At 41.9% G+C, this 15,379-nt stretch overlaps 2 protein-coding genes across 2 annotated transcripts; both read right to left on the bottom strand.

Annotated features, from left to right (window-relative positions):
• Positions 1-3,074: 3,074 nt before the first annotated feature.
• On the bottom strand, positions 3,075-5,091 carry LOC137305414 (ferritin heavy chain, oocyte isoform-like). Its single transcript, XM_067974243.1, has 4 exons — positions 4,990-5,091; positions 4,088-4,234; positions 3,711-3,836; positions 3,075-3,358 (listed from the first exon to the last, which is right to left on the bottom strand). The coding sequence occupies exons 1-4, from the start codon at positions 5,089-5,091 to the stop codon at positions 3,203-3,205; spliced, it is 531 nt and encodes a 176-aa protein (XP_067830344.1). The 3' UTR covers positions 3,075-3,202.
• Positions 5,092-7,976: 2,885 nt separating this feature from the next.
• On the bottom strand, positions 7,977-14,537 carry LOC137305572 (ferritin heavy chain, oocyte isoform-like). Its single transcript, XM_067974430.1, has 4 exons — positions 14,401-14,537; positions 8,978-9,124; positions 8,630-8,755; positions 7,977-8,281 (listed from the first exon to the last, which is right to left on the bottom strand). The coding sequence occupies exons 1-4, from the start codon at positions 14,500-14,502 to the stop codon at positions 8,126-8,128; spliced, it is 531 nt and encodes a 176-aa protein (XP_067830531.1). The 5' UTR covers positions 14,503-14,537; the 3' UTR covers positions 7,977-8,125.
• Positions 14,538-15,379: the final 842 nt, after the last annotated feature.

Below are 15,379 nucleotides of genomic sequence, written 5' to 3'. Positions count from 1 at the left end.
AAGTGGCTTTTCATAATCTGGTCAAGTTTATTACTTGCAAGTAACAGTGATGATGAGACAATATTCAACGCAATCAAGTCGTCTTGAGTGAATTTGCAAACCAAATCTTGGACAGAGAAATGGAAATTCCATCCCATGGATGGTGTGAATCGTCCCCAGTTCTAATATAGAGAATGGGTGTGTCTGAGGATTGGCAGCATGGGGGCATCAACTGGGCAAAGCATTGTGGGATGTGTCATTTTTAGTTTTGATTCTCATGAAATGTTGTTTGGTAAAATTCAGGATATTCAGCGAGAATGAGAGGGAGTGAAGATTACTGAATGCAATGTCACCCACACAAACATCTCCATTTGTGTCAGCTGTGGCTCAGTGGTAGCACTCTCACCTCAGAGTCAGAAGGTTGTGGGTTCAAGTCCCACTCCAGGGAATTGAGCACAAAGTCTAGACTGATACCTCAGTGCAACACCGAGGGAGACATTAAACTGAGGACCTGTCTGCTCACTTTGGTGGATGTAAAGGATCCCATGGCACTACTTCGAGCAAGAGTAGGGGAGTGGTTTGTGGTGTCCTTCCGAATATTTATTCCTCAGCCAACGTAATTTAAGCAGATTATCTAGTTATTATTTAATTGCTATTGGTGGGACCTTGCTGTGGGCAAATTGGCCGATGCTTTTCCCACATTACAACAGGGACTACACTTCAAAAGTACTTAATTGTCTGTAAAGCACTTTGGGATGTCCTGAGGTCATGAATGTCACTATATCAATACAATTCTTTCTTTGTGTCCTCTGGCATGTTGGATGAGTCCTTTTATGATCAGCTTTCAATGAGGCTAAAGAATATTTGAATCTAATTGAAATGATGAGACTCTGATGTGCTCCAACAGTCTGGCTCATCACATTGGTATTTCTTTTTGAGATCCAAAGTCTTGACATCTGGTTTTATTGAAAATAGTTGAGATTTTCAGTCCTGGATGAAGTGATAAGATGGGTTCCCTTGGAATAAAACTGTTTCCCCATCACACAATCCCTTTGAATGTAAACACAGAAATTCCTCTTCCAGAAGAACAAACATGTATTTTCTAGCCCATCACCAGGGGAAGCTGCTACCAGAGCTATTCTTCATTGTAATCAGACTGTAGGAAACATATCAGCACAGAGTGAGGTGAACATTGACCTTATTTTGCTTTGAGGTGTAAACAGTTAACCCCCATTAGCCCAGTTGTGACCTCAGTGTGGGGAATGTTTGCAGCTGATCCACATCCAGGTTCAGCACAGAGTGAGCTGAAGACTTTTCATCTGAAATATGAAGTCATTAAACTCATCAACAAATCCACACCCACTTGTACAATTACATAAGAACATAATAAATAGGAGCAGGACTGGGCCAATCAGCCCCTCGAGCCTGCTCCGCCATTCAATAAGATCATGGCTGATCTGATCCTAACCTCAAATCTAAATTCATGTCCAATTTCCTGCCCGCTCCCCGTAAACCCTAATTCCCTTTACTTCTAGGAAACTGTCTATTTCTGTTTTAAATTTATTTAATGATGTAGCTTCCACAGGCAACAAATTCCACAGACCTACTACCCTCTGAGTGAAGAAGTTTCTCCTCATCTCAGTTTTGAAAGAGCAGCCCCTTATTCTAAGATTATGCCCCCTCGTTCTAGTTTCACCCATCCTTGGGAACATCCTTACCGCATCCAGCCGATCAAGCCCCTTCACAATCTTATATGTTTCAATAAGATCGCCTCTCATTCTTCTGAACTCCAATTGTGGCTCAGCAACGTATGAAATGTGGTGACATTGCTTCTCTCAAAAAGCACTTTTGGGGGATCAAAGACATTAACGTGGAATGACTGAAGACTGCAATTCCATCACACCCAGTGCAGTTCACAACTAAGTTCCTAAACTTCACGTGTAAACATTGGATAATTACAGCTACAGCATCAACATTTGAATCCATTCATAGGTTTGAAGGAGACTAATAGAGAACCAATAGGATTTGGAAAGGATGGTGAGTATTTGGAATGTAATGCACAATGGGATAAAAGGCAAATTGTTACATTCATGGAGGAGTTGATTGTATTGGGTTTATGAATTAATGGAACAGCGGGGGTGGTGGAAGTTTCCCCCCCCCCTTGGAAAACTCGTTGTTAACTTGGTGTTGAAAGATGTGCCTTTAATGAAATATTTGCTGCTTCCAGAAAGATTACATTTTGCTTGAGTTCAGTGCCAGAGGGATTATTCGCCCTCCAGTACCTCATCCAATTTCTTGTTCATGGAGGATCTCAAATAGGCAGGATTGGGGGTTGGAGGAGAGAAAAAGAGGTACAGAATTTTGCATTTGAGGTGGGGAGGGGGTGGTAGTAAGGAAAGAAAAAAAGCAAAGATTCTCCACCTTCAGAATCTACACTTCCACCTAAGAGGCCAATTGTTGTTGATCACCCTCTCACCCCAGTCTAATCCCATTAGTTGCATGAGTTCAGGGGCTCACACATTGAACTTAGACAGTGGTGGTGCTGTGGACCCATTATGTGCTGCTTTACTCACAAACCTCTGGAAAGTCTCTAGCAGCAGTGATGAGTTTGGTTTAATGAGCTCCCCCCACATTAGTAACTGAAAATCGACAGCATTTTACTTTTTAAAAAACCCAAACTGCTATTCCCAGGACAGATCCCATTGTTACAGCTTGTTCATTGCACTGAAATGGTACAATACTAACTCACTAACATTGTGGTGTCAACAGAAAAGAAAAAAAGTTACAGCAGCTGATATTTTTGAGGGGGAGAGAATTAACATTTATGGACAGGAGAGAGTATATTCATCACTAATGGAAACAGTTACTTGTATGCAGCTGCCTCAATCCTAAGCTTTGGCATTTCCTCCCCTTCTTAAAACCTACCTTTTGGTCACCTGTCCTCATAGCTCATTATGTGCCTCAGTGTCAAACAGCCAAATGTAGTTCTTGTTAGTTATAAAGCAAATTGTGTTACTGATAAATAAGCAGCAGCTCAAGTTTTGAAAAAGGAAACAAAAACTAGTCTAATGTTAACTGTTTATTTACAGTTACTGCCACATCAAGAACCCAGTTCTCTCAGCTCTGTACAAATTCAGACAATTCATCATTCAGTAGGAGGTCTCACACACTAGAATATATAAGACAGGAATACTAAACAATAGGCTATAACCCTGCAGTCAATTTAATCACTCTCCCCCAGGGTGAGCTTGTCAAACAGGTACACTCCCATGCCATTCTCAGGGGCTCCCAGTCTCTTCAGGTTGGTGATGTGATCTCCAAGCTTCTTGATCATCTTCACTTGTTCATCCAAGTAGTGGCTCTCCAAGAGGTCACACAACTAGGAAGAAAAGATGGAAAATAGTTATGTCCAGCAGCAGATATCACAGAACTTCCCCGAGAGTTTGGATTTTAATCCTCTCCGACTGGAGGATAGTCAAATGGTACACTTCAGATTGATTAATAATGCAGTAATTCCAAGAGAACTTGCTGTACAACAGGTGCATAGATCCTCATGACACTGGGACACTTACCCCTCAATGTCCACAGTAGGTCAACCTTCCTGTCCTGCCTCCACTCAAAATCCAAGATAGACATCCTTACACAAAGCTATGGGTATGAAGATCTGAATAGGCTCAAGAACTGTAACATTCCATCTCCAACTTACCCAAAGGCCCACATTAACAACTTACATGAGGGTCTGTCCTCTCAGTGGACAGTTTGTGCAGATCCAGCAGACTCTGGTTCACATCCTTCTCCATCTGCAGAGCTCTCTGCATCACCTCCAGACCATTGCTCCACTCATCCTGCTCTGGCTTCTGAAAAGGAATCAGGTCTCACCCAGATCACTTACAATGGATTCAACAAAATACATGAGAAAGTATTCAAGGAAAATAGCAGGAGTTCAAAAAGCAAATCAGATGTCCATGTTACCATCAACCAATGTCATAATATAGAATTACTGAATTAAGCCACAGGAATCAACTGAGAACTAATTGCTTTAGAAAGTGTATGAAATAATCAGTCGAAGGGGAGCCACATAGAAGACCCCTCATTTATTAAATCAAACCTTGATGTCCTCCAAGATGACTCGGCCCCCACGCTGATTCTGGAATTTCAGCAGTTTCTCAGCATGCTCCCGTTCCTCATGTGACTGCTCCTTGAAGAACTCAGCAAAGTGACGCAGGGCAACATCATCCCGGTCAAAGTAATAGGACTGTGGAGAGAATTTTAAATATATCATGCCACACCTAGATTACAATATACAATTCCAAATTGTTATTTTTCCACAACTTCAAAATATTAATTGCTTTCAAAAATAGTTACTATTTGTTAACTAGCAAAATTCAATTTTCTTCACTATGTTTGGGAAGCTTCCCTTCACTATAAAAACACAGGATAAAGATTCAAGCAGCAAAAAAAAACACTAATATTCAGGATTACATTTCACATCAAGTCAAATTCAACTCCTGAGCAAGTTGTACCTCCTTTTACTCCATTCTCATCTAAAATTGGTGGAAGACAAGAGAAAATTCCTTCATTCTAGTAGTTTTACACTGGACAATCATTTAATGGAATAGAGATCCAGGCACAGTGAAGAAAGCTTCATCACTAGGATTCTCAAGGCAAGAAAACTAGTGAGAACCAGTCAACATTTCACTGGCTACAGTCACCCCATTGAAACTGAAAGTTTTCAAATGCTGACAAGCACTTGACCAGGTTTCTGCTCTTCTCTTACAAACTCAGGCAGCAACTGAGCCAAGTTCATATATTAAACCCCTCAATAGAGTGCAGGTGCTGTGAGGAGCAGTCCATTAACTCTACAAGATCACCCCATATTACTCACTGGCCAAAGATTTTTCTTCCCAGGGAGGTGGAAAGAAATCAAGAGAAACATACTTCAAAGCAAATTTATTGAACTGGAGAAATTCCAGCTACACAGAATGCAGTGACAATTCATCAAAGACTCACCATGGAGAGGTAAACATAGGAGGAATAGAGCTCCATATTGATCTGCTTGTTGACACCATCCTCACACTCCTTGTGATAGTTCTGACACACTTGGGAAGCCATCTTTACTATTACTCAAAAAGTTCCAGAACTACCCTCATCCATCACAAGCTCTTGTATTTATACTCCTGGGACAGCCTGCATTGAGGTAATCAATGACATCACCAATGATGATTGACAATCCCCAATAGCCAATCAGGAATAGTCAATGAATCTAGGCACCAATTAACAAAGGAGAGGCGGTGTGGGGGAGGGATTGATACCCAGAGCCAATCAGAGCTTTGGAACAGGGGCCGGTTTGGGTGATGAGTCTCGGTGATGTCACTGCTTTTGGGCTCATTGACCTTCCTCAAATCTGAAAGTGTCTCTTTGTTGAAATGTCATGGAATCATAACTTTGAATTTTTGAGAATAATTTGATATTTTCACCATAATCTGGTCAAGTTTATTACTTCTTAGCAATTGTGATGTTGAGACAATATTCAAAGCAGTGAAGTAGTCTTGAGTGAATTTGCAAACCAACCATTGGACAGAGAAATGGAAATTCCATCCCATGGATGGTGTGAATCGTCCCCAGTTCTAATACAGAGAATGGGTGTGTCTGAGGATTGGCAGCATGGGGGCATCAACTGGGCAAAGAATGCTGGGATGTTTTGATTCTCATGAAATGTTGTTTGGTAAAATTCAGGATATTCAGCGAGAATGAGAGGGAGTGAAGATTACTGAATGCAATGTCACCCACACAAACATCTCCATTTGTGTCAGCTGTGACTCAGTGGCAGCACTCTCACCTCAGAGTCAGAAGGTTGTGGGTTCAAGTCCCACTCCAGGAACTTGAGCACAAAGTCTAGACTGATACCTCAGTGCAACACCGAGGGAGACATTGAACTGAGGCCCTGTCTACTCACTTTGGTAGATGTGAAAGATCCCATGGCACTATTTTGAGCAAGAGTAGGGGAGTACTTTGTGGTGTCTGTGCTAATATTTAGTCCTCAACCAACATAATTAAAACAGATTATCTGGTTATTATTTAATTGCTATTGGTGAGACCTTGCTGTGGGCAAATTGGCTGATGCTTTTCCCACATTACAACAGGGACTACACTTCAAAAGTACTTAATTGGCTGTAAAGCACTTTGGGATGTCCTGAGGTCATTAAAGACACTATTTCAATGCAATTCTTTCTTTCTATGTCCTCCAGCATATTAGATGAGTCCTTTTATGGTCAGCTTTCAGTGAGGCTAAAGAGCATTTGAATCTGATTGAAATGATGAGATTCTGATGTTCTCCAACAGTCTGGCTCATCATATTGGTATTTCTCTGAGATCCAAAGTCTTGACATCTGGTTTTATTGCAAAATGGTTGAGGTTTCCAGTCCTGGATTAGGTGATGAGATGTGTTCCCTTGGAATAAAACTATTTCCCCCATCACACAATCCCTTTGAATGTAAACACAGAAATTCCTCTTCCAGAAGAACAAACATGTATTTTCTAGCCCATCACCAGGGGAAGCTGCTACCAGAGCTATTCTTCATTGTCATCAGACTGCAGGAAACATATCAACACAGAGTGAGGTGAACATTGACCTTATTTTGCTTTGATGTGTAAACAGTTAACCCCCATTAGCCCAGTTGTGACCTCAGTGTGGGGAATGTTTGCAGCTGATCCAGATCCAGGTTCAGCACAGAGTGAGCTGAGGACTTTTAGTCTGAAATATGAAGTCATCAAACCTATCAACAAATCCACACCCACTTGTACAATTGTGGCTTAGCAACATATGAAATGGGATGACATTGATCCCCCAAAAGTGCAAGTAAGAGAAGCAAAGACATGAACATGGAATAACCGAAGACTGCAATTCCATCACAGCCAGTACAGTTCACAACTAAGTTCCTAAACTTCACTTGTAAACACTGGATAATTACAGCATCGATATTTGAATCCATTCATAGGGGTGAAAGAGACAAATGGAGAACCAATAGGATTGGGAATGAAATGCACAATGGAACTAAAGGCAAATTGTTCAATTCATGAAGGAATTGATTGTATTGGGTTTATGAATTAATGGAACAGTGGGGGTGCTGGAAGTTAACCCCCCACCGAGACCTAGTGATATTTAACTGTGTTTTAAGATGTGCATTTATGGAAATATTTGCTCCTTCCTGAATGATTACATTTTGCTTGAATTCAGTTCCAGAGGAATAATTCTCCCTCCAGTACCTCACCCAAATTCTTGTTCACAGAAGATCTTAAATAGGCAGGATTGGGGGTGGAGGGGGTTTAAAAAAAGGAAAAAGATTCTCCACCCCCAGAATACACACAAGAGACTAATTGCTGTTGATTGCTCACTCACATCAAGCCCTTTTATGCCATGAGTTCAGGAAGCTCACAATGAACTGCAACATTACTGGTACTTTAGAGCCATCATGTGCTGCTTTGCTCACAAACCTTCAGAAAGTCTATTAAAGCAGTGATGATTTTGGTTTAGTGAGCTCCCCAAATTAACTGAGGATCTATAGCATTTGACTTTTTAATCAAACCGTGAACTGCTATGCCCAGGGCAGATACCATTCTTACAGGTTGGCTATTGGACTGAAATGGTGCAATACTATTTCACTGGCATTGTGGTTTAACAAAAGAGAAAAAAAAGTTAAGCAGCTGATATTGGCAGGGAGGGGTAGTAGAGAGTTAACATTTACAGACAGGGGAGAGAGGATATTCACCACCAATGGGAACAGTTACTTGTATACAGCGACCTCAGTCCTAAGCTTTGGCATTTACCCTCAATCTCTGCCTCCCTCCTAAAACCTACCTTTTGCTCACCTGATCAAACATCTCATTGGGCTGTTTGCACTCAGGCACATAATGTAGTTGTTCTTAGATGTAAAGCAAATTATGTTTCTGATAAATAAGCAACAGCTCAAGCTCTTAACAAGGAAACAAAACCAGTCCAGTGTTCACTGTTTATTGACAGTTACTACCACATTCCACATCAAGAGCCCAGCACTCTCAGCTCTCTACAAAGTCACAAATCATCATTCAGTCAAGGATGGGCAGTCTCAAGACGACATAAACAATAGGCTATAACCCTGCAGTCAATTTAATCACTCTCCCCCAGGGTGAGCTTGTCAAACAGGTACACTCCCATGCCATTCTCAGGGGCTCCCAGTCTCTTCAGGTTGGTGATGTGATCTCCAAGCTTCTTGATCATCTTCACTTGTTCATCCAAGTAGTGGGTCTCAAGGAAGTCACACAACTAGGAAGAGAAGGGAAAATAGTTATGTCCAGCAGCAGATATCACAGAACTTCCCCTAGAGTTTGGATTTTAATCCTCTTGCACTGGAGGATAGTCAAGTGGTGCACTTCAGATTGATGGAATTACTGCATTATTAGAGTAAACTCACTGTACAGATTCTCATGACACTGGGACACACTTACCTCTCAATGTCCACAGTAGGTCAACCTTCATGTCCTGTCTCCACTCAAAAAAAATCCAAGATAGACATCCCAACACACAGCTATTGGGTATAAAGATCTTAATAGGCTCAAGAACTGTAACATTCCACCACCTCCAACTTACCCAAAGGCCCACATTAGAACTTACATGAGGGTCTGTCCTCTCAGTGGACAGTTTGTGCAGATCCAGCAGACTCTGGTTCACATTCTTCTCCATCTGCAGAGCTCTCTGCATCAACTCCAGACCATTACTCCACTCACCCTGCTCTGGCTTCTGAAAAGGAATCAAGTCTCACCCAGATCACTTACAATGGATTAAACAATACATGAGAAAGTATTGAAGGAAAATAGGAGGAGTTCAAAAAGCAAATCAGATGTCCATGTTACCATCAACCAATGTCACAATATAGAATTACTGAATTAAGCCACAGGAGTCAAATTAGAACTAATTGCTATAGAAAGTATTTGAAACAATCAGTCATTTATTAAATCAAACCTTGATGTCCTCCAAGATGATTCGGCCTCCACGCTGATTCTGGAATTTCAGCAGTTTCTCAGCGTGCTCCCGTTCCTCATGTGACTGCTCCTTGAAGAACTCAGCAAAGTGACGCAGGGCAACATCATCCCGGTCAAAGTAATAGGACTGTGGAGAGAATTTTAAATATATCATGCTAGACCTAGATTACAATATGCAAGTCCAAATTTTGTTATTTTTCCTCCACTTCAAGATATTAATTGCATTCAAAAATAGTTACTATTTGTTAACTAGCAAAATTCAATTTACTTCACTACAAAAACACAGGATAAAGATTCAAGCAGCAAAAAAAACTAATGTTTAGGATGACATTTCACATCAAGTCAAACTGAACTACTGATTAAGTTGTACCTCCTTTACTCTCCATTCTAATCTAAAATTGGCAGAAGACAAGAGAAAGCTCCTTCCTTCCAGTAGTTTTACACTCTGCAATTTAGTGTAATAGAGATCTCAGCACAGTGAAGGCTTCATCACTAGGATTCTCAAGGCAAGAAAACGAGTGAGGACCTGTCAACATTTCATTGGCAACAATCACCCCATTGAAACTGAAAGTTGTCAAATGTTGACAAGCACTTGACCAGGTTTCTGCTCCTCAAACTCAGGCAGCAGCTGAGCCAGGTTCATATATTAAACCCCTCAATAGAGTGCAGCTGCTTCAAGGAGCAGTCCATTAACTCACCAAGAACACCTTGTATTACACACCAGAAATGCTCACTGCCCCAAAATTTTTCTTCCCAGGGAGGTGAAACAAAGCCAAGAGAAAGAGTTTAAAGCCAGAAAATCTAACCACTTACAAAACAGTGACAATTAATACAAGTCTCACCATGGAGAGGTAAACATAGGAGGAATAGAGCTCCATATTGATCTGCTTGTTGACACCATCCTCACACTCCTTGTGATAGTTCTGACACACTTGGGAAGCCATTGTCACTATATCTTTATATTTTCACTATCACCTAGATAGTTCTACAACTACCCTCTTCCCCCACAAGCTCTTGTATTTATACTACTGGGACAGCCCGCATTGAAGCAAGGAATGACATCACCAATGATGATTGACAATTCCCGATAACCAATCAGTAATCGTCCATGAATCCAGGCACCAATTAACAAAGGACAGGGGCGTGGTGGAGGAGAGGTTGATACCCAGAGCCAATCAGAGCTTTGGAATACAGGCTGGTTTGGGTGATTGGTCTCAGTGATATCACTGCTTTTTTTTGGACTAAAATAATTCTGAGATAGGACACTTGTGCAACTGTCTTGAGACCCAGTGTCACCTGTATTTTTTTTTGGACATCTTGTTTTCTTTATCACGATATCAAACAAAACCAGAATCAAATTATAACTTTATTGTTAGAGTCGAGGATTCGCTCCAGTCCCTGCTGCTCCCACCAGTCGCGGAAAGCCTCAACCATAACGGCAGACACGGAATGCTCTTCTCCAGGGCCAAGTGGGCGCAGAGAATGCTGCGGACGAGAGTCGGAGCGACCGCCCCCACAGGCCGTGTCCGTCTTGTACCTGTGGATGGTCACCTTTGGTTCTTTTTGGGACCTTTGACCTCCCTCATAGTGCCTCTTTGTTTAAATCTCTCAGAATCACAACTTTGAATTATTTGATAATAATTTGACATTTTCACTGAATCTGGTCATTTTTACTGAAGTGGCTTTTCATAATCTGGTCAAGTTTATTACTTGCAAGTAACAGTGATGATGAGACAATATTCAACGCAATCAAGTCGTCTTGAGTGAATTTGCAAACCAACCATTGGACAGAGAAATGGAAATTCCATCCCATGGATGGTGTGAATCGTCCCCAGTTCTAATATAGAGAATGGGTGTGTCTGAGGATTGGCAGCATGGGGGCATCAACTGGGCAAAGCATTGTGGGATGTGTCATTTTTATGTTTGATTCTCATGAAATGTTGTTTGGTAAAATTCAGGATATTCAGCGAGAATGAGAGGGAGTGAAGATTACTGAATGCAATGTCACCCACACAAACATCTCCATTTGTGTCAGCTGTGGCTCAGTGGCAGCACTCTCACCTCAGAGTCAGAAGGTTGTGGGTTCAAGTCCCACTCCAGGGACTTGAGCACAAAGTCCAGGCTGATACTTCACCACAGCACCGAGTGAGTGCTGTACAGTCGGATGAGACATTAAACCGAGGCCCCGTCTGCTCACATAGGATGCAAAAGATCCCATGGCACTAATTTGAGTGAGAGAAGGGGAGTTCTCCCTGGTGTCTCTGCAAATATTTATCCCTCAACCAATGTAATTAAAACAGATTATCTAATCAATATTTCATGCTGTTTGTGGGATCTAGCTGTGGCCATATTGGTTGCTGCGTTTCCAACATTACAACAGTGCAGTTCACAACTCAGTTCCTAAACTTCACTTGTAAACACTGGATAATTACAGCTGCAGCATCAACATTTGATCCATTCATAGGGTTGAAGGTGACAAATGGAGAACCAATAAGATTTGGAAAGGATGGTTACTATTTGGTATGAAATGCACAATAGGACCAAATACAAATTGATACATTTAAGGGAGGAGCTGATTGTATTGGGTTTATGAATTGATGGGACAGGGATGTGGAAGGATTTTGCAGGAGAAATATCTATTTAACTTGAAATCAAAAAGCAAATTTAAACAATGAAATATATTTACTCCTTCCAAAAGGATTTCAGTTGCACAGATATTACTCTCCCTTGAGGACCTTACTCAATTGCTTCTCATGAGATCAACAGTGAGTGTTGCAGGTTCTTTACCTGGACAGTGGGTGCACACATGGGGCAAAAAAAAAGTTTTTAATCAAACCATAACTTCTCCACCGAATCTATACTGTCCCCCAAGAAGCCAGTGGATACAAAGCAAATGTGCCAATGTTCATTGCCTCCCTCCCCCAAGTACACTGAGTTCACATTACTGGTCTGTAATTGTTTGACCACTAAGCTTACTGGAAAGCCCAGAGCAGCAATGATGAGTTTGGTTTCATGAGCTCCCTCCAGTGTATCCCATAGCAATAACTTTTTTAAAATGGGATTGTTCAGTGGACTGATCTGGTTTAACATAAAATATCAAGAAAATGAGCTTAACACAATGTTACAGTCACTGATATCTTGTCCTGGGGTGGGGATGTTTAAAAAGGAAGATGCCATTTTGGAAAGAGAATATTCAGTGGTAACAGTAACTTGTATTAAAACCAGCAAAGATTGGAATGTGCTGTTAGTATTCAAGGTAAACACAGAATTGAAATTAGATCGTCAACATCCAAGTCAATAAATTGGAATTACTACAGGAATGGCAGGGGAGGGGAGGGGGGTTAAATTGACAATGGACTGACTCTTACACTGCCCAATGTAATTGTTAGATGTAAACTAAATTAGGTTACTGAAAAATCAGCATCCACTCAATTTGAGACAACAAAATCCAGTTCAACAATTTATTGACAGTTCCTATTACATTTCACAAGAGCCCCGGTCTCAGTTCTTTGTACAAAGCCACACAAGTCATGACTGCTACAGGATGGGGGAGTGTCAAGACAACATGAACAGGAGCACTAATAAACTTTATCCCTGCAGTCAGTTTAATCACTCTCCCCCAGGGTGAGCTTGTCAAACAGGTACACTCCCATGCCATTCTCAGGGGCTCCCAGTCTCTTCAGGTTGGTGATGTGATCTCCAAGCTTCTTGATCATCTTCACTTGTTCATCCAAGTAGTGGGTCTCCAGGAAGTCACACAACTGGAAGAAAAGATAGAGAATAGTTATGTCCAGCTGCAGATAGCAAGGCATTTGCCAGAGTTTGGAATTTAATCCTCTTGGACTGGAGGATAGTCAAGTGGAACACTTCAGATTGATGGAATTACTGCATTATTAGAGTAAACTTACTGTACAACAGGTGCATAGATCCTCATGACACTGGGACACACTTACCTCTCAATGGCCACAGTAGGTCAACCTCCTTGCCCTGTCTCCCCTCAAAAAAATCCAAGGTAGACATCCCTCCACAAAGCTATTGGGTATAAAGATCTTAATGGACTCAAGAACTGTAACATTCCATCTCCAACTTACCCAAAGGCCCACATTAACAACTTACATGAGGGTCTGTCCTCTCAGTGGACAGTTTGTGCAGATCCAGCAGACTCTGGTTCACATTCTTCTCCATCTGCAGAGCTCTCTGCATCACCTCCAGACCATTGCTCCACTCATCTTGCTCTGGCTTCTGAAATGGGAATCAAGGGTCAGCCAGATCACTTACAATGGATTAAACAAAATACATGACAAAGTATTGAAGGAAAATAGGAGGAGTTCAAAAAAGCAAATCAGATGTCCATGTTACCATCAACCAATGTCAAGAATATAGAATGACTGAATTAAGTAACTGGAGTCAAATAAAAAAATAATTGCTGTAGAAAATATTCGAAATAATCAGTCCAAGGGGAGCCACATAGAAGACCACTCATTTATTAAATCAAACCTTGATGTCCTCCAAGATGATTCGGCCTCCACGCTGACTCTGGAATTTCAGCAGTTTCTCAGCGTGCTCCCGTTCCTCATGTGACTGCTCCTTGAAGAACTCAGCAAAGTGACACAGGGCAACATCATCCCGGTCAAAGTAATAGGACTGTGGATAGAATTTTGAATAAATCATGCTAGACCTAGATTACAATATACAATTACAAATTTTTCATTCCTTTTTCCTCAAGATATTAATTGCTTTCAAAAATAATTACCATGTTAACTCACAAAATTCAAATTACTTCACTTTCATTTGGTGAGCTTCCCTTCCCCATAAAGGACAGAATAAAGAGTCAAGCAGCAAAAAAAACTACTAATGTTTGGGATTACATTTCACATCAAGTCAAACTCAACTCCTGAGCAAGTTGTACCTCCTTTTACTCTCCATTCTAATCTAAAATTGATGGAGGACAAAGGAAAGTTCCTTCATTCTTGTAGTTTTACACTCTGCAATTTAGTGTAATAGAGATCTCAGCACAGTGAAGGCTTCATCACTAGGATTCCCAAGGCAAGAAAACTAGTGAGGACCTGTCAACATCTCACTGGCTACAGTCACCCCATTGAAACTGAAAGTTGTCAAGTGTTTACAAGCACTTGACCAGGTTTCTGCTCTTCTCTTACAAACTCAGGCAACAGCTGAGCCAGGTTCATATATTAAACCCCTCAATAGAGTGCAGCTGCTGTAAGGAGCAGTCCATTAACTCAACAAGATCACCTTGTATTACACACCAGAAATGCTCACTGCCCCAAGATTTTTCTCCCCAGGGAGGTGGAACAAAGCCAAGAGAAAGAGTTTAAAGCCAGTTTGTTGAACTACAGAAATTCTAACCACTTACAAAACAGTGACTATTAATACAAGACTCACCATGGAGAGGTAAACATAGGAGGAATAGAGCTCCATATTGATCTGTTTGTTGACACCATCCTCACACTCCTTGTGATAGTTCTGACACACTTGGGACTCCATCTTTCCTGTATCCTATGTTTTCACTATCACCTGGACACTTCTACAACTACCCTCTTCATTCACAAGCTCTTGTATTTATACTACTGGGACAGCCAGCATTGAAGCAAGGAATGACATCACCAATGATGATTGACAATCCCTGATAGCCAATCAGGAATCTTCCATGAATCCAGGCACCAATTAACAAAGGACAGGGCTCTGGGGGAGAGATTGATATCCAGAGCCAATCAGAGCTTTGCAATACAGACCAGCAAGGCCTTGGAGGTGTTTGTGGCTGGACTGCCACTGAGTGGAGTGGAGAGCAGAGAGAGCAGAGAGAGCAGGCCCTTGCCTGGGTCCCTTGGGGAGAAGGAGAAGGAGAAGGAGAAAGAAGGAGAAACCACCATCAACAAGGAGGGAGGGAGAAGGAGAAAAAGAGCACCAACCAGTGGGAGGAAGAGGTGGTCGGTGCAGTGAGGTGTGTCGGCTGAAGGTAGGGGGAGGAAGAAGACTTCAGAGGACAGGGGTCCCCCCCAAGTGTCTGGCCCGGGACAGCTGGAGCTGCCTGGGTGAAGTTACTTTCTTTTTCAAATCTTTGGAGGACTGAGCCTAGGCAGCTCCAGCTGTCTAGGGGAAGACATCTCCTCCCCCTGCCCACCGGAAGACAGGCAGAAGAAGATCCACCTTTTAAGGTGCAACCCCGCCCCTCTTCCACCCACTTCTGCAGCAGCCTACCCCTGCAGACTCCCTCCTTCCCATTCTACCATCCATCCCTCCCACCTTCTCCTGCTCTCTGGGATATTCCCTTGCTCCCCGGGGTATTCTGGGAATATATAAAAACAACAAAGGGGCCCTCTCCCAACCAAGCACTGGGATTCGGGGAGAGAGGTATCCTCAA

The sequence above is a fragment of the Heptranchias perlo genome, chromosome 40, assembly GCF_035084215.1.
Source record: "Heptranchias perlo isolate sHepPer1 chromosome 40, sHepPer1.hap1, whole genome shotgun sequence".
Taxonomy (NCBI): domain Eukaryota; kingdom Metazoa; phylum Chordata; class Chondrichthyes; order Hexanchiformes; family Hexanchidae; genus Heptranchias; species Heptranchias perlo.
Note: the sequence above shows the minus strand (reverse complement) of the source record. Positions and strands in the feature narration are given on the sequence as shown.

Excerpts from the sequence above, each read along its gene's own strand:
- LOC137305414 (XM_067974243.1), bottom strand. The coding sequence starts at position 5,091 with ATGGCTTCCCAAGTGTGTCAGAACTATCACAAGGAGTGTGAGGATGGT. Across the intron at positions 3,837-4,087 it reads TCATCTTGGAGGACATCAAG|AAGCCAGAGCAGGATGAGTG; the intron begins GTTTGATTTAAT and ends ATTCCTTTTCAG. Across the intron at positions 3,359-3,710 it reads CTGAGAGGACAGACCCTCAT|TTGTGTGACCTCTTGGAGAG; the intron begins GTAAGTTGTTAA and ends TTTTCTTCCTAG.
- LOC137305572 (XM_067974430.1), bottom strand. The coding sequence starts at position 14,502 with ATGGAGTCCCAAGTGTGTCAGAACTATCACAAGGAGTGTGAGGATGGT. Across the intron at positions 9,125-14,400 it reads CCTATGTTTACCTCTCCATG|TCCTATTACTTTGACCGGGA; the intron begins GTGAGTCTTGTA and ends TTCTCTCCACAG. Across the intron at positions 8,756-8,977 it reads TCATCTTGGAGGACATCAAG|AAGCCAGAGCAGGGTGAGTG; the intron begins GTTTGATTTAAT and ends ATTCCTTTTCAG.